The sequence below is a fragment of the Alligator sinensis genome, unplaced genomic scaffold (assembly GCF_000455745.1).
Source record: "Alligator sinensis unplaced genomic scaffold, ASM45574v1 scaffold499_1, whole genome shotgun sequence".
Classification (NCBI taxonomy): Eukaryota; Metazoa; Chordata; order Crocodylia; family Alligatoridae; genus Alligator; species Alligator sinensis.
This window is the reverse complement of record NW_005841864.1, coordinates 2963365-2982433: the sequence shown is the minus strand read 5'-3', so window position 1 is coordinate 2982433 and position 19069 is coordinate 2963365. Positions and strand designations below refer to the sequence as shown.

Here is a 19069-nt window from a genome sequence, read left to right as displayed (position 1 = left end):
GCCAAAAACTGTTGAGCCCCAGCTCAAGTCTGGGATTGTGCCCTGTATGCAAAGGCCAATAAAGATACCAGGGGTGAAAGTACAAAGAAGATTTATTGCTAGCAATAAAAGGTGTGAGCGGAATAATTTCATGTAACAAGCACACCACTATTTCTAAGCATCTTTTATACAGGCATTTTTGAACCTTCATAAGCATCCTTGTTTGCTAATTGGTTATAAAGGAGTGACGCAAGGAGTTCTTCACTGAGCATGTCTCTATACCTGTGTTTTAGCCATGTATCTCATTTACATACATGTGTGTTTCATTAGCATACTTTTTCCCCACCTAGGGGCGTGATTTTTAGTATTTTAATGAGCCCTTTAACCCAGTACTTAGCTTCTTGCTTTTGTTTTCAAGCCCCCTTTATCTAGGACTGTCTCCTCTTTATCATCGCAGATGGGCATTCGTCTCATAACATTCTCTTCTGCTTCGTCTCCGGGTAGTGCTTTCTAGGTCACTCCTTACAGGGCCAACCCTGCTGTGCTCTAGCAGTCAGCCCAGCCCAGCCCAGGGCTACAAAGCAACTGGGATGCTGGGGGACTGTGGTTTAACTTAAACCAGAAAAGGGTCTGGGACAGACATTGCATAAAATGGTTTGAGCCAAATTAGTTAAGTTTGATACTACATTCAATCAGATTTATCTTAAACCAGTTTCAGCCATTTTGAAACTGGTTTATGTGCACTGAATTTACGTTCTGTTACAGGTTTAAACCAGTTTCTGATCATTTATGTATAACTTCTGTCCCTAGCCTTAGTGCCAGTTCTGCTAGTCCCCTGTTCCTTTGGGAGCAAAGTGAATCTAAAGAGAAACAGATATATTCCTCCTCTGTCTCAACCTGACTAATGTCTCTCCACTAGGCAATTTATTAAATAAGTCCAGTTCTTGTGGAATGGCATTTCACAGTGTGCAGACTTAGTGACTCTGGTATAGCTTGGGCTCTCCATGGCTGTGTATAGAAGAGTCTGAATTTGACCCAATCCACAGAAAATATTTCCAATTTATATGGAATGATACAGTACTTCATTTGGTTTATCTGTTTATCCTTAACTTCCCTTTCTAGATTTTCCTTGAAAGCTCTAGCATTTAGGGCCATTAAAATATATATGCCATATTTTAATGAATATGTGTGGAAATGCAGTGGAAATGTGTATCCATATCCATAGAATCCAGTCTGTTGAATTCCCAACTCAGTTGTATGTCTTTGTATGGTCATGGACTAGCCAACTAAAGCATTATTTTCACTATTTGTATCACCTATAGTCAGATTTAGCATGTCCTGGCACCTCAGTTTTATCCCATATTCTCTTATTTTTCACTTCCAGGCCTGTATACCTATTTTTAGCTAGGTCAAAACTTTGGATACACAAGCTATTAACTCTGTTATTTCTTTTACAATATTTGTTTATTTGTCAATTCTGTAATAGTTCATGAACTTCTCATGTTCTTGTGACTTTATTTTTAACATATTTGTGTACCCTCAGTTATAACAAAATATTATTGTTTTTATAGGGAATCAATGGAAAGGATGGATTTCCAGGTTCTCCGGTAGGAAATTACTATTTGGAATGTTAATATATTTCATTCTTTAATGATGATATAACTGTTAGTCCCAAACAATTGCCTTCCATAGAGTTAATAGGAAAATGTATAAGCAAATATTTAAGCAAAGTATTTTACTTTTTCAAAAACTATTTTAACAGGGTCCACTTGGAAGACCTGGAGACAGAGGTGCCAAAGGAGAAAGAGTAAGTCCTGGTCTAGTATGCCTATCAAGAACTATTTGGATTTTTTATTTGGTTTGTTGCATTATCTAACATATTTTAAAAATCAAACATATAAATAAAAAATTGACTTTTTAACTTTTTTTTATTCAGGCAAATATAGAAATAAAGCTCCAGCACTGGAGTAGTACACAGGAATTGCATGAGGTTGAAGTTGTTACATATTTACAAAAGAAAAACATACAATTTCTTATATTTCTTATAACCTAGCTTCTACATTTACAATATAACAGTTATATATATATATATTTATATATATATATATATTAGTAATATTCATTAATATTCGAAGAATCTGGCTAGAGGCTCAGGCTTACTGGCTAATGAAAATACATATATATTAGCTAGAGCTGGCTTCACCTCTTTATAATATCAGTGGCCATGGTGGCTGCAGTCCCTCAATACAAAGATAACAGTCTTCCAGTAGATAGGGAAGTTATCTTCCAGTAGATAGGGAAGTTATCAGTGAATCCAGAGATAACTGATAGGCCTGTGTGAAGTGGCTAGTATTCACTTCGGATTTCGCCGATTCGGGGGACAGTGATTCAATCTGGTAATTCGAATCACAGTCCCGAAGCGATGATTTGAAGATTCAGCCACCACCGAATCAGCTGAATCTCTGAATCGGACAGGCCCCATCCCCCACATGCTCTCCCAACCCCATCAGTGGCTGCCCCAACCAGCCCCAGGTCCCGGCTCTTTGGAAAAAAAAGCCCCCACTCACCGGCTGCTGCCAGGTTGGGGGGGCAATCCTTGCTGCCCCCACTGCCCCATGCTGCGTGGGGGGCTGTGTCATGAGCCCCTAACCCCCTGCCGCTCTCCTGCCCCAGTTCCTGGCTCTTTAAAAATACATTTTTTTTTTTAAAGCCCTCATTCACCGGCTGCTGCCAGGTGGGGGGCGTGATCCCTGCTGCCCACCACTGCCCCATGTCATGTGGGGGGCTCTGCCACAAGCCCCCCCCCCAAACCCCGTCCACTCTCCCTGGGAGGCCATGGAAATGTATCATGTGGTCCAGCCACATTCAGGTGGTAGATTTTGCTTAGGAAAGGCCCATGCCTGGGATAAAGAGGGCAATTTTTGTGAGTTGGTCAATTATGGTCAGGATTGTAGAAATAACATTTGAGAATGGCCACTTTACAGTGAAGTCCAGGGAGCAGACCGTGGCCAAAGTGGGGTGGGGAAGAGTTGGAGGAGTCAGCAAAGGTTCTGAGGGGGTTTCTTGATTTGGGCACAGACATTATAAGAATTGACTAAGACCATCTGTATCATCTTGTGCAGTTGCAGCCACCAAAAGCAACAGGAAATGAAGCGATAGGTGTTCTTAGTTTCAAAGTGGCCTGCTAATGGGGAGTCATGATTTAGGCAAAAGACAGTTAATCTATCCAGACCCAGGGGCACATTAATGCTGCCTCAGGTAAATATCACCCCATCTTGGACCTGATGTGGATGTTGTTCAGATGGTCTGCTCTTCAGGGGGTATTTTCTCTTGGATAGTGGCACAGAGCAGAGAGTGGGTCCATCAGCAACACAACACAGATGAGGCTATGAGGCTTCAGAATAGAACTAGATTCATATGGCTTTTGTGATGAGTCTGTGTCATATTCAACCTTCCATGCACATCTTCCAGATATTTCATAGGTCTGAATTAGTTATCAGCATGTAGCAGATCCTTTCTCTGCTGTATGTATTACAGCTTCATCCAGTAGATTTTTGACACAAATCCAAATCCATATGTTAATGCTTTTGCAATATTGGCTGAGTAGCTCTTTAAATATCTATAACTGTTAATATACAGAATGATTTTATGTCATGTTAGCAGTTTGTGACAGGTTAACTTCACATATCAGGTGGGAGGTTGCAGGGCTTAGGAAGTTTTTTGCATTTGTGGCCTTTTCATACTTCTCTCTTTCTGCACATTTACCAGTGTCAAGTTAAACTTCAGTCCGGAATTCGTTATGATTTCAATTAATCTAGTAAAACATCACAAGTCACAGGGGTCTTTATACTGAAACTTAATTATAGTGGCTAATAAACTCTAACTCACTGGAAACCAAATAGATTTGGAGGTCAAATGACTGATGAAAGGAGGGGTGTAAATTACTGTGTGCAGCATTACATGTGATTTTTTTTAATCCTAAAATATACCATTCCATAATTTTAGCAATTCTTTATTAAAATGATACAGCTAATATAGTGGTTCACTTAGCCTCCCCATTCAGGATTTCATCTGGTAAAGCATTCATTAATTCCTTGTACTATTTCCTTCCAATGGTGTAACTTAACATTAGGTTAAGTGGTGCAGCAAGGGCAGTCAGTGAACCTTAAGACTCATCAACTGTTTATTAGCAGTCCAAATGCATGACTTGCTCCTCTGTTCCATGACCTTAGTTCAGCAAACAAGTAGAAAATATATTAGGTCATTTTTAAGGATTTAATTCCTTACAAACAAAACAAATCAAGTGGCATCTCAGCTTTGATCACATGAGCCTTGATGAAAGCTATTGTTGGCAATCTCATTAGTCTTTGATTTATTTTGTTTGCAAGGAATTAATTAATTAAAAATGGCTTCATTGTATCAGCTATATTTTTTATTAACTGAAATTGTGAAACAGAACAAATTGTACCACATGCACTTAATCTTTCACATTTTTATTGCCAAGGTCAAATATAAAAAACCTGTTCAGAGGCCTTTAACTCAGCTTAATATATCAATTGTTTGTAATCATTCTTACTATAACTTGAAAATGGTACATAAATACATAAAGCCCTCCTTAATTTCATTATGACCTTCACTCTATAAGCTACATATATTTATTTCTGGTCCTTTTGGTGGCATAAACAAATTATCTATGAGCCCAGTGTAGCCCACACTGAATTTTGTAGAGTTATATAATACATCATATTGTTGTATTCAGTTTAATATAGAGGTTCCCAATACCAGTAAAATCACCAGTGCAACTCCCATTTGGATACTGCTTGTGCTTTTTTGCTGTATGACATGCTCTTTCATGTATAATAGCTGTCTTACTGTTTCATTGAGTTTCCAAGATTTATATTTTTTAGAAGTTGCACTTTATCCAATGACTATATAATGTATAAGTAGTATAAGAGAGATGATGTAGCCTTGATAGTCCAGAAATTATATGAGGCAAGGATTTCTTAGGGTGATATCTTGTATTGGACCAACTATACAGAGCCAACTGAAAATTTGGTTCAGTAAAAAATACCACCCTAAGAAATCCTTGCCTCTCTATATAATGTATAATGCATAAATAGTCTCTGGAGAAGGGATCAGAACCTAGATGAGTGAGCTACATCACTGGGTTTCAGTCATGTTTCTTCTTTCTCCTTTCTCATGGTTAATGAATCCTGATTTTTTTTCAAAGTGGCACAGCTTCAACAAGTGGAGAGCTCTTCCTTTCTCCCCTAAAACAATCTGTGTCCAGGGGATTAGGACTTTGTGCTGGGAGTTTTGAACCCCCTTAGACTAAGGAATGAATTGAACTTCCTGGAATATGTCGCTACCTGTTACGTTATTGCAGTGGACCATCATCACCCTGTGTTTTTTAATGAATGTGGCCATAGCTGTCTCTGTTCATATGGAGCTCAATAGTGTGTGTGTCAAGCACATAGTGATCACGCCTCAACATCTGGCCTCTCAGGGGACTTAAGAAGAGAAGTCCCCGTGAGATAGGAACTTAGGGACTTTACAGTTTTAAGTGCCTAAGTCCTTATGTGGACCTAAACTGTAGTCATTTTATGCTTCAGTTCCACATCTATAAACAGTCCCTTACCTAATGGTGGTGTTGCCAGGTTTAATTGATATTGTGAGATGCTCAAATACTGTGTCAGTGGGGGCTATAGAAATTCAGTAGGTACAAAGAAAATGTAATACTCCAGGAAATTTTAATTTTATTTCCTTATCTTAGAGCTGAAACCTAATAACACCTCAGTTTCATCTTTCTGAAGTCTATGAATATGTTCTTTGTCATTGATTATAAACATTAAAAATACGAAAGAAGGAATACTGTCTCCTTTTGTTTAAGAAGAAAAAATAAGCTCCTAAAATTATTTTTCCTGCATTTTCCCTTTACTAATAGACTTTCAGTGCTGTTTGGGAAAGAAGTTTCTCCTCAGAATTTTTGACTGAGCTTCACCAGCTTCTAAAGCTTGATTAAAAAGTATAATTAGTAATATATATCCATAAATATAAAGCTGTCTTTTCCATGCCTCTTATTTTGAAAAGGGAGATCAAGGTATTCCAGGGGACCGAGGTCCACAAGGTGAAAGAGGAAAACCTGGACCTACAGGAGAAAAGGGGATTGCAGGACCTACCGGACCACCAGGAGACAGAGGCTACCCAGGATCACCAGGTCATCAAGGCCCTCCTGGTTCACCAGGTCTTCCAGGCCTTCCGGTAAGAAAAAAAAAAGCTCTGACTGGTTGCTGGTGAAGCCACTTGATACAAATACAGCGTGTACTGAATAGGGGACATTAAACTGTATATACCCAGACAAAGGTTCACAGATACTTAAGGTATTTTGAGTTGTTTAAATACTTGGTTGTCAAAGAGAAAAAAAAACAGAAAAGTGTTTGACTCGTTAGATATAGACTCCTTCTTTCCATATTATATGTCGACTTCAGTAATATCTGTTAGACTAAATTTAGATTAATTTCAATTAAATAATCACTTGCTATAAATTGAAGAGCCGATTCCTCAATCTGCTTAATTTTATAAATGAAGTTTCATAAACAGAAAAACTAAAAAGGACACTAAAACGCTTCCTGATACTACATTTTTCCATTCACTACCTTCACTTCTTTCCATGCATACTTATGCCATAAATCTTAGTAAATTGTCAGACACCTTCAATCAGATAATGATCCCATCACTGTCAATATTATTCTTATTGCTGTTACTTATTATATGTATGAAAGTCATTAGTCTCTAACACAATGAGAGGGGTTTATGGTGCTAGAAGCTATGCTATAAAACATAACAAGAAATAGCTTTCACAAATAACATAGAAAGCATGAGAGAGAGATGGAAGCCTTATTCAACATCTCAACATCAAAACGTTGAGATGTTGAATAAGCTGTCACAAAACTGATAGGGACAAACTTGTTCTAAACATGGATAAACTTAGAGATTTTGTTTGGCAGAGCTCTGTTTTATATGGATATTCTAGCTCCCTTCAGAATTGTTTTATTGTTTTCTCTTGTTTTGTTCTCTTGTCACAATCCTGTTCTCATATTGTCAGCCACTCTCAGCCTTTGTTGGAAAGGGCAGCATATAAATCAAATAAATACATAAGTAAAGTATACATAAAGTACTCTGATTTTACTTTATAGCTAAAATATTTCTTCTTATGTCTCATTATATTAGCAATATGATCTGTACTTGCAATAAAATAGCCTTTACCATTAATTGAGTACCTCAACTTCTTTTCAGTATTTCAGTGAAAGCTTTGTATAATTGTTTAATATATTCAGTGTCAGTAACAGTATCTGCTTGCTAGCATCGTAGATGTACTCTTGGACTGCTTTCCCCCCTTTATTTTAGATAAATGATGTTTCTTTGTTTCTCCACCAGGCTAATGCAGTTTCATTTGAAGAAATAAAAAAATATATCAAACAAGAGGTTCTTAGAGTTTTTGAAGGTAAGATAATGAAATGCACAGCTAAATGTAAATATTATGTGTTGTTCTAAATGTTAACTTCTCTATAACCTTTGCATATCCTTTCTAGCCACTCAGGCAAAAAATCCCATTGTGCTTAATTGACTAACTTGTTATATAGCTAAAGTTAATATAAGTCAAATTCTATCTAATATAATCCAATGATAACATAATTGTTATTATCAGTTCAGAAATCTGTTCATCAGAATATTTGCTCATGTATTATAAACTATTAAAAACAAAGGTTTGTTCCAAATTATAACCCTAAGAGTAACAATTAAAAGAACATTAAATAATATATGAATGCTGATAAATAATAAACTCAGTACATAAAAGCCCTGATACTGCAAACATAACATTCCTATTGTCGTTAGACACCAACTGGACAGCTTTTAGTACTATGTGTTTTTATTTCTAACAAGTTCAGAGTTTCCTCATGTACTGTATTTTTATTTGAAAGAAAACATATACACATAAATCGGCATGGAAATCACAGTTTCTGTGTAAATTATATTAGCTACCCTTCCAGCTTTAAATAAAAGTAGCTTCAAAGTTAGGGCAACATTTTTTAAATGTAATTATTTTCCCCTGTGTTTTGAATGATTAAATGTTGACTGTTAAAGGAAGGTGGTTAGTAGTAATGAGTGGTTTCAAAATGAAGATATATGGTGTTTACAATGTTATACTTAAATTATTCTTCCATGCTGTAATAGGCAATTTGTGTTCTGTGTTCCCAAATTCTTGTGTCCTAATATTTTCTCTTTTCTCAATTTCTTTGCACTTGTACTTTTCCCCCTTGTTATCTGAGAGTTATATAAGTCCATTTACATTATAACAGGAGGTTTATTTTTTTTCTAATTACCATATTTTCATGCATATACCCCGCCCACGGGTATAAGTCGCACCCACATATAACCTGCAGAAAATTGTATTTTTGTAAATAAGTCCGTGTATACGCCGCACCCATGTATTCCCCGCGGCGGTGTATACACAGGGAGGCAGTGCAGCCTTGCCCGCCCCGGCAGTGGCGGCGCAGCCCAGCCTGCCCGGGCCCAGCGGGGAGGCGGACCAGCCCGTCCCAGCCCCCACGGCGGTGCAGCCCAGCCTGCCCAGGCCCCCCGGCCTGCCCAGGCCCAGCAGGGAGGTGGTGCAGCCTGCCCTAGCCCCGGCCCCCTGCGGGGAAAAAAAGTCTGCCGATAGCCTGCACCCCCGTATACCCCGCACCCATCCATTTTTTTTGTAAAATCACGTATACCCCGCGGGGTATATGCGCAAAAATACGATATATGTCTTTTACTGTTTTATAAAAACTGTTAAGGAAAAACTCCATGGCCGCATCCAGACCAGCAGGGCTGTGCATTTTGTGGCACTACAAACCGCATGCATAGAATGTTAAAATATGCCCAACACTGGGGCAAAATTTGCTACCCAGATTTCCCAGTAGCAAATAAATACACCAGGAAAAAAGAAGCATGGCAACACTACAATAGTGTGCGCTGGAACAAACGGAGGCTTGGTCTTCCAGTGAGATGCTTTGGCTGCTGGCCAAAGCATCTCTGTGCTCCGTTTGTGCCCTGGCTGCTCCAGCATGTCAGGAGCCAGGAGGAGCTGGACAAGGGCAGTTTGCCCACAGCAGGACAATGTGTCCTGCAACAAAGCATGGGCATGCACTGCAGCACAAATTTGTGCCGCTACTATTTGTGCTTCTGCAAGTGCATCTCCCTGCTCATCTGGATGTGGCCCATTGATTCCACATTTATTGTAGACCTTTTTTTAGGTAGCTAGTAATTGTTGCTTTATGAAGGATAGGTTAGCCAATTTGGATAAAAATAAAAATATTCTGTACCCCAATAATTAACCCAAAATGCAATCAGTTGCAAAACTGGAACTTGTTTGATGTTCACAGTATTTTTAATTTTCCACCTTCCTCATTGCTGGTTTCTAACGACAATTAGAAGCATCACAATAGCATGAGTGACCTTTGTATTTCAAGCTTACTGACAAAGGTTGGAAGGAACGTAGGTGGTGAAGAACGATATCAGATGTGTTGGTATGGAATAGTTTTAGGATGACTCTGAGAAGAAGGCATGGCCAAACGTACATTCAGCATTTTCCATGTTGCTATTCACTGTCATAGCTGAGTACCACTCAGGGAGTAGGGAGAACCCTCTTGTCACTGCTGAAAGATAGAGCCAGTTGGTATATAAACAGCACTGTTAAGGATACTTCTGGTTTGGGAGGCTGTGCTTGCAGATTCCTGGCTTGTCCAAGTCTGGTGCTGCCTGACATAGTAATTGAGAAGGCTAAACATATCCACAGTGAAGTGCTTTAGAACATAACAAAGTCAAAGGGAGAAACACTGCTATAAAGTATTTATTTTTAAAATAATCTTAAGAATAAAACAAGTTATCTAGTAGAGTACAGGAGAAATAGACCCCCTTTACATGTTACAGCGCAATTAACTGGTTAATTGCACAATTATCTTAAGACCAGGTACATGTGCAAAGTGTCTACCACATGATACAAAGCTCCAACCAGCTATAAAGTTTGACCTTGAAAATGTGTACTAATTGTATAGCTGGTTGCTATTGAGCTTTAATTTGAAAGTGTAGCAAGGTGTCCCCTGCATCTGGGAGCCCTGTCAGCCTCTGGGCAAACGAAGGAGGGAATATGGGGCCAGAAGGGATATGCTATTCTACCATGTGGCCTGTCTACTCTCTGCAGAAATTATTCCCCCTTCTGTTCTCCTTTTTATATATTAATATTTTCCTCAGCATGCACCTCTGCCAGTCATTGCCTCTTATGATTCCTATGTTGTGTTCTGTACTTAATTTAAATTGTACTCCTCAGCCTTGTTCTTTTTTTCTCTCTGTCAAAAGCCAGGCACTTATGCAGCAGAAATGACAGAAAACACTAATAAAAATCACTTTCATATGTGCTCAGTTCTTCAGAGTTGTTCAAAGTATGTTGCTTGAGTAGGGGCACTAAATTATTTTTTTCCACAAGATTTTTAATGAAAGTTATTTAGCGTTTGAGGCATTTACTGTATTCTAAATACCTTGTTTTACAGTTAAATTACCTAAAAATTGGCTGCTGTCAGAATTCAGCCTGTGCTTCCCACACATAAGTAGGAAAATTACAAACTATGAATACCATGAAACTTATTAAAACAACCACCATGAGGATACCCAACTGTTTTGGACATAACAAATAAATACAAGAAAAGGCAGCTTTCAGTTATGTGGAATATTCAGTTATTTCACTTATGCAGGCCTACAATACAAACATTTACCCATGTGACTCTACTGGTTTGGAATAAGAAAAAAATCAGCCCCTCCAACTGACAGCTACGCCAGCAATTGTACAATGATCTGACCATTGTGAAGGGAGATACCAGCAAAGCTATGCCTAGCCTATGTGTAGATGCAACTCAAACCAGCAAAAGAATCACTTTGCAGGTAAAACTTATGTCAGTCTTTCCTTTAATATGGTTCATAGATCACTGATGGTCTGCAAGTCCATATTAAATTGTCTTAGATGCCCTACCACTCCCCCCTTCCCCCACTGCCTTTTTCAGTAGGTTTGATGACAAGAGTGGATGATGGTTTGAGAGACAAGGTTTTTTGAGTCAATTCGATATCGTTTATTAAACCAACTCAAAGAGTTGGAAAAATTCTTCTTTGCAAGCTTTCAGGTATAGATACCCTTTTTCAGGCTGAGGAAGTGTCTACAGTTGGTCTGTGCTCTTTCTGGATGGAATAGTAAAGGTGCTTTTTGGGGAGGAAATAGAAAACCGGCAAAAAGCCAGTACATATGAAAGGAAGCCAGTCAGTAAAAATGTAAATTGAGGTAATCAATGGGTGAGAGACAGGTAGGGGGGGGAGGGGACAGGGAAGGGGAATGAATGTAACTGGTAAAAAGTAAATTAAGGTTACCTGGGGAGTCAGATAATAGGCAAGCTGTAATGTGTCATACATCCAATGTCTATATTTAGTCCATGATTTTTTTGTATCCAGTAGATTGGTGAAGTGAAGATTGTAGGCTTGTGTGTGAGAGGTGATTTGTAAATTCCCTTTGAGGATTAGAACTGAGAGATTGGAGAGAGAGTGGTTTTCTTGTGAGAAGTGTGCCCCCACGGGTCATTGGTTATTCTTGTCTTTGATAGATTTTTGATGTGTGTTCATTCTGGTACACAGTTGTTGTGTGGTTTCTCCTACATATTTTCCATGAGGGCATTTGGTACACTGGATGAGATATATTACATTTCTGGAGGTGCCAATGTATGATCCAGGAATATTAATGGTTCTGTTGGGGGGTATGGTTATTGTGGGGGTGGTGGAGATGTGTTGGCAGGTTTTACATTACTTGGCATAGCATGGTCTGGATGCATTCGGTGTGTTTTGGCCTGTAGGAAGTTTGCTTCTGTTGATGAGGTTGGTGGGGTGCAGTGCTTGTTTAAAAGATAAGATGGGTGGTTCTGGGAAGATCTCTAAGACTTGGGTCTTCTTCTAGTATGGGTTGCAATTGTTGAGGATTTTCCATATAGGTTCCAGGGAGGGATGATATGTCATTACCAGTGGTATCCGATTAATGGGGGGTTTTCTTCTGCACTGCAGCAATTCTTCATGTGGTATCCGGGTGGCTCTTTCAAAAATGTGATCTATCTCTCTGGAGGAGTGTCCTTGTTGAGTGAAGCCCTTTTGAGATTGCTGAGGTGACGATTGCACAGGTGTTCTCCTCAGTGCAAATTCAGTGGTATCGTTTAGGAAGATTGCTGGTTCTGTGCAGACATGTATGTTGGTCTGGGGTTTTCTTGTATATGGTGGTCTGTATTTTACCATTCTGGATATGGATTATCATGTCTAAAAAGGAAATGTTGGTGCTGGAGTATTCAAGAGATAATCTGATGGAGGGGTGATGCTTGTTGCATTTCTGATGGAAATCAATTGGAGATTGCAGGTTTTCAGTCTAAATTATGAGATCGATATATCTTAAGTATAGCAAGAGTTTGGTGGTACAGTCCTTGAGGAATTTTTCTACCTCATAAAAATGTTGGCATAGTGTGGGGCCATTTTGATGCCCATAGCTGTGCCCGTGGTCTAGAGGAAGTGTTATTTCTTGAAAGTGAAGTTGTTGTGTGTGAAGATGAAGTGTATAAGTTCAGTAATATCTTTGGGTTAGTACTCTGAGTTGTAGTCTTTCAGGGAGCAGGGAGTCTCACAGAGCCAGCCAGTAGGAATTGCTGAGCAGAGAGGTTTGTCACTCTCCTCAGAATTAGGCAACTCAGTCAAGGCTACAGGGAGATCCTTCCCTCATGTATTTAAGATCCTGAAGTCTTGAATCCTCTCCTGAAGAGCTTTAATCATAAAGTCATAGAAAGTTAGGGTTGGAAGGGACCGCAGGAGGTCATCTGGTCCAATCCCCTGCTCAAAGCAGGACCGTCCCCAAATAGATTATCACCAAAAGCTTTATCTAGCCAGGTCTTGAAAACCTCCAAGGATGGAGCATCCACCACCTCTCTGGGTAAACTCTTCCAGTGTTTAACTACCCTCCTACTGAGGAAATTCTTCCTAATATGTAACCTAAACTTCCCTTGCTGCAACTTGAGACCATTGCTCCTTGTTTGTCATCTGCCACCACTGAGAACAGTCTAGCTCCATCCTCTTTTGAGCCCCCTTTCAGGTAGTTGAAGGCTGCTATTAAATGCCCTCTCAGTCTCCTCGTCTCTAAACTAAATAAGTCCAGTTCCCTCAGTCTTTTCTCGTAAGTCTTGAGAAGGCTAAACATATCCACAGTGAAGTGCTTTAGAACATAACAAAGTCAAAGGGAGAAACACTGCTATAAAGTATTTATTTTTAAAATAATCTTAAGAATAAAACAAGTTATCTAGTAGAGTACAGGAGAAATAGACCCCCTTTACATGTTACAGCGCAATTAACTGGTTAATTGCACAATTATCTTAAGACCAGGTACATGTGCAAAGTGTCTACCACATGATACAAAGCTCCAACCAGCTATAAAGTTTGACCTTGAAAATGTGTACTAATTGTATAGCTGGTTGCTATTGAGCTTTAATTTGAAAGTGTAGCAAGGTGTCCCCTGCATCTGGGAGCCCTGTCAGCCTCTGGGCAAACGAAGGAGGGAATATGGGGCCAGAAGGGATATGCTATTCTACCATGTGGCCTGTCTACTCTCTGCAGAAATTATTCCCCCTTCTGTTCTCCTTTTTATATATTAATATTTTCCTCAGCATGCACCTCTGCCAGTCATTGCCTCTTATGATTCCTATGTTGTGTTCTGTACTTAATTTAAATTGTACTCCTCAGCCTTGTTCTTTTTTTCTCTCTGTCAAAAGCCAGGCACTTATGCAGCAGAAATGACAGAAAACACTAATAAAAATCACTTTCATATGTGCTCAGTTCTTCAGAGTTGTTCAAAGTATGTTGCTTGAGTAGGGGCACTAAATTATTTTTTTCCACAAGATTTTTAATGAAAGTTATTTAGCGTTTGAGGCATTTACTGTATTCTAAATACCTTGTTTTACAGTTAAATTACCTAAAAATTGGCTGCTGTCAGAATTCAGCCTGTGCTTCCCACACATAAGTAGGAAAATTACAAACTATGAATACCATGAAACTTATTAAAACAACCACCATGAGGATACCCAACTGTTTTGGACATAACAAATAAATACAAGAAAAGGCAGCTTTCAGTTATGTGGAATATTCAGTTATTTCACTTATGCAGGCCTACAATACAAACATTTACCCATGTGACTCTACTGGTTTGGAATAAGAAAAAAATCAGCCCCTCCAACTGACAGCTACGCCAGCAATTGTACAATGATCTGACCATTGTGAAGGGAGATACCAGCAAAGCTATGCCTAGCCTATGTGTAGATGCAACTCAAACCAGCAAAAGAATCACTTTGCAGGTAAAACTTATGTCAGTCTTTCCTTTAATATGGTTCATAGATCACTGATGGTCTGCAAGTCCATATTAAATTGTCTTAGATGCCCTACCACTCCCCCCTTCCCCCACTGCCTTTTTCAGTAGGTTTGATGACAAGAGTGGATGATGGTTTGAGAGACAAGGTTTTTTGAGTCAATTCGATATCGTTTATTAAACCAACTCAAAGAGTTGGAAAAATTCTTCTTTGCAAGCTTTCAGGTATAGATACCCTTTTTCAGGCTGAGGAAGTGTCTACAGTTGGTCTGTGCTCTTTCTGGATGGAATAGTAAAGCAGCCAGAAGCCAGTACATATGCAAGGAAGCCAGTCAGTAAAAATGTAAATTGAGGTAATCAATGGGTGAGAGACAGGTAGGGGGGGGAGGGGACAGGGAAGGGGAATGAATGTAACTGGTAAAAAGTAAATTAAGGTTACCTGGGGAGTCAGATAATAGGCAAGCTGTAATGTGTCATACATCCAATGTCTATATTTAGTCCATGATTTTTTTGTATCCAGTAGATTGGTGAAGTGAAGATTGTAGGCTTGTGTGTGAGAGGTGATTTGTAAATTCCCTTTGAGGATTAGAACTGAGAGATTGGAGAGAGAGTGGTTTTCTTGTGAGAAGTGTGCCCCCACGGGTCATTGGTTATTCTTGTCTTTGATAGATTTTTGATGTGTGTTCATTCTGGTACACAGTTGTTGTGTGGTTTCTCCTACATATTTTCCATGAGGGCATTTGGTACACTGGATGAGATATATTACATTTCTGGAGGTGCCAATGTATGATCCAGGAATATTAATGGTTCTGTTGGGGGGTATGGTTATTGTGGGGGTGGTGGAGATGTGTTGGCAGGTTTTACATTACTTGGCATAGCATGGTCTGGATGCATTCGGTGTGTTTTGGCCTGTAGGAAGTTTGCTTCTGTTGATGAGGTTGGTGGGGTGCAGTGCTTGTTTAAAAGATAAGATGGGTGGTTCTGGGAAGATCTCTAAGACTTGGGTCTTCTTCTAGTATGGGTTGCAATTGTTGAGGATTTTCCATATAGGTTCCAGGGAGGGATGATATGTCATTACCAGTGGTATCCGATTAATGGGGGGTTTTCTTCTGCACTGCAGCAATTCTTCATGTGGTATCCGGGTGGCTCTTTCAAAAATGTGATCTATCTCTCTGGAGGAGTGTCCTTGTTGAGTGAAGCCCTTTTGAGATTGCTGAGGTGACGATTGCACAGGTGTTCTCCTCAGTGCAAATTCAGTGGTATCGTTTAGGAAGATTGCTGGTTCTGTGCAGACATGTATGTTGGTCTGGGGTTTTCTTGTATATGGTGGTCTGTATTTTACCATTCTGGATAGGGATCATCATGTCTAAAAAGGAAATGTTGGTGCTGGAGTATTCAAGAGATAATCTGATGGAGGGGTGATGCTTGTTGCATTTCTGATGGAAATCAATTGGAGATTGAAGGCTTTCAGTCTAAATTATGAGATCGATATATCTTAAGTATAGCAAGAGTTTGGTGGTACAGTCCTTGAGGAATTTTTCTACCTCATAAAAATGTTGGCATAGTGTGGGGCCATTTTGATGCCCATAGCTGTGCCCGTGGTCTAGAGGAAGTGTTATTTCTTGAAAGTGAAGTTGTTGTGTGTGAAGATGAAGTGTATAAGTTCAGTAATATCTTTGGGTTAGTACTCTGAGTTGTAGTCTTTCAGGGAGCAGGGAGTCTCACAGAGCCAGCCAGTAGGAATTGCTGAGCAGAGAGGTTTGTCACTCTCCTCAGAATTAGGCAACTCAGTCAAGGCTACAGGGAGATCCTTCCCTCATGTATTTAAGATCCTGAAGTCTTGAATCCTCTCCTGAAGAGCTTTAATCATAAAGTCATAGAAAGTTAGGGTTGGAAGGGACCTCAGGAGGTCATCTGGTCCAATCCCCTGCTCAAAGCAGGACCGTCCCCAAATAGATTATCCCAGCCAAAGCTTTATCTAGCCAGGTCTTGAAAACCTCCAAGGATGGAGCATCCACCACCTCTCTGGGTAAACTCTTCCAGTGTTTAACTACCCTCCTACTGAGGAAATTCTTCCTAATATGTAACCTAAACTTCCCTTGCTGCAACTTGAGACCATTGCTCCTTGTTTGTCATCTGCCACCACTGAGAACAGTCTAGCTCCATCCTCTTTTGAGCCCCCTTTCAGGTAGTTGAAGGCTGCTATTAAATGCCCTCTCAGTCTCCTCGTCTCTAAACTAAATAAGTCCAGTTCCCTCAGTCTTTTCTCGTAAGTCATGTCCCCCAGTCCCCTCACCATTTTTGTCACCCTCCGCTGGAGTCTCTCCAATTGGTTCACATCCTTACTGTCATGGGGGCCCCGAAACTGAACACAGTACCCCAGATATGGCCTCATCAGTGCTGAATCTCTAGAGGGGTACATCACTTCCCTTGACCTACTGGCAACACTCCTACCAATGCAGCCCAGGATGCTGTTAGCTTTCTTAGCCACAAGAGCACACTGCTGGCTCATATTCAGCTTACTGTCCACTGTATCCCCCAGGTCCTTTTCTGCAGAGCTGCTGATTAGCCAGTCAGACCTCAGGCTGTAGCAGTACATGGGATTCTTTTGTCGTAAGTGCTGGACTTTGCACTAGTCCTTGTTGAACCTCATGAGATTCCTTTTGGCCCAGTCCTCCAATTTGTCTAGGTCACTCTGAATCCTAGCCCTACCCTCCAGCATGTGTACTACTCTCCCTCTACCTCCCTACTACTCTAATCTTTCAAAGAACTGAGCAGGGCTCTTTCCTTAATAAAAAATATATCTGGAGGAAGGAGTAGTGCAGTCCACCATGTGTATTTAAGGCTGGTAGTTAATGCACCACCCAGGAATTGGAAAAGATGGGTTCCATTCCCACCTCAGCCCAAGGACATTCAGAGCTACCTCCTTGTGTATGCCATAACAACCAGTCAGTAAGCTATTCTGGAAGGATGTAGTCTTTTCCCTTCTTCTTGAAGCTGTGGCACCATGCAGAAAGGAATTCCAAATTCACAAGACCAGAAGGAGAATAAGAAAAAAGGAGCCTGATTCTTTAGCCTCCTGTTAGAGCATTCAGATGGGGGAGTCCTGGTTTGTGGTCCCTGCTTTCATGATTGTTTTTTTTTTAATGTTAATTATCCAATGACTGGATGAAAGAAAGAACAAAAGAACGAAAGAAAGAAAGACTTTTTATAAAGGTTTATTAAGAGGAAAAGGGAGTAACAACCCAATAAAGTAATAAAACACTGCCCACTCATGGGCCCAGGTATAACAGACAGAGCCTAGGGCTGTGGCCTGCAGGCTCTGCCCTCAGAGTCTAAAAAAACAAAAACAGCTAGTCCAACAACAGTCTGCTCAGACCCCTGCCGTTAACCTGGGAAGAGGCAAACAGTATCGCAGTATGAGAACTAAACAGATGTCCTCAACGCTGCAGATCAACCCCTGGATGGTCCAATGTGCCTGGATGGTGGGTACTGCCCACTGGAGGACTGCAGGTTCAAATTCCAGTGTCAGGCATACCCAAACCAAGAACTGAAAGAGTCTCAGGGCATCATCAGAGCTGGTCCCAGCGAGCCAGTTCCTGCAGCTCTTGAGGATGGCCATCTTAGCCTGACCAAGCAAAAATTTGGCCAAGCAGATGACACCCCCCGCTGCTGCCCTGAATGGGAAATAAAACAAATAGGTTGTCTCCGAGATGTCCAAGTCTAGTATCTCAAACAAAATGCCAAGAGCAGCAAAGAGCAGCAGCAGCCAGGGGCATCCAAGGAAGGCATGGAATAAAACCTCTTCTACCTTCCCTTGGCAAAAAGGACAGGCCGCTGATGCAGTTGGGTTCATATGGCAGACGAGAGTGCTGGTGGCCAGTATCCCATGCAGAAACTACCACTGGAGGTAGCCAGTCCATTTGACAATGGGTAGCTTATAAAGCATGTGCCACACAGGGCAAACTGGTGCAAATGCCAGTGCCACTAAGTGCTGCCTCCACGTCATGTCAGATCAAGTAGCAAGGACGCAAGCATGGCAGACACAAAACACCCATGTGTACAGGGCTTTCTGGGGGAACACATCAAAACAAATCCCAGCATCGCTGTCAGGAGGCACAGAAAGAGTCAATAAGGTGCCAGGCCCACAGCCCAGATTGTTATCCACAACCAGGACAATGGGCAGTGGTGGAAAGGGCTCTCTGGAGACATCTCTGGCAGGGATGTCCCGCCGCACTCGGAGATAACCCTTGATGGCAGCCGCTGCCTCCGCTGGGAGGGTGGCCTGCACATTCCCTAAGAGACAGGTGGTGCAGTGGACTGAATGCATGCTTAACCGGGCAGCCAGAGCCTCAGCTGACAGCCAGTCCAACTGGGCCATATCAAGAAGGTGGCCTAGCCAGACTGTACGTGACTGGATAAGAGAGTCAGCGAGGCTATCAGACCCGAGGCTCAACAGCCTGTGCTGCAGGGCTGGGTTGTAGACAAGTGGCTTCTACAGCAACTGTGGAAATTGCAGATGTCTGGTCCAAGGTTGGAGGTAGAACGCAACCTGCCAGGACCATGCCAGGCTGTGGTAGAAGGGAAGGAAGGTGCCCCAGTCCAGGAGGGCAGGATCCAGGA

The 19069-nt window shown here is 40.8% G+C and overlaps 1 protein-coding gene across 12 annotated transcripts in view; it reads left to right on the top strand.

Annotated features, from left to right (window-relative positions):
- Positions 1-19069, top strand: part of COL19A1 (collagen type XIX alpha 1 chain) — a 402210-nt gene that overhangs the window by 366557 nt on the left and 16584 nt on the right. For 11 of the 12 annotated variants that reach the window (XM_025191070.1, XM_025191112.1, XM_025191107.1 and 8 more), the window contains 4 exons: positions 1551-1586; positions 1742-1786; positions 6070-6240; positions 7417-7483. In XM_025191070.1, the coding sequence (XP_025046855.1) occupies positions 1551-1586; positions 1742-1786; positions 6070-6240; positions 7417-7483 (319 nt within the window). Of the gene's footprint in view, positions 1-1550; positions 1587-1741; positions 1787-6069; positions 6241-7416; positions 7484-10571; positions 10752-19069 lie in introns of those variants that run through there. The other variant, XM_025191129.1, reaches the window with a different exon arrangement.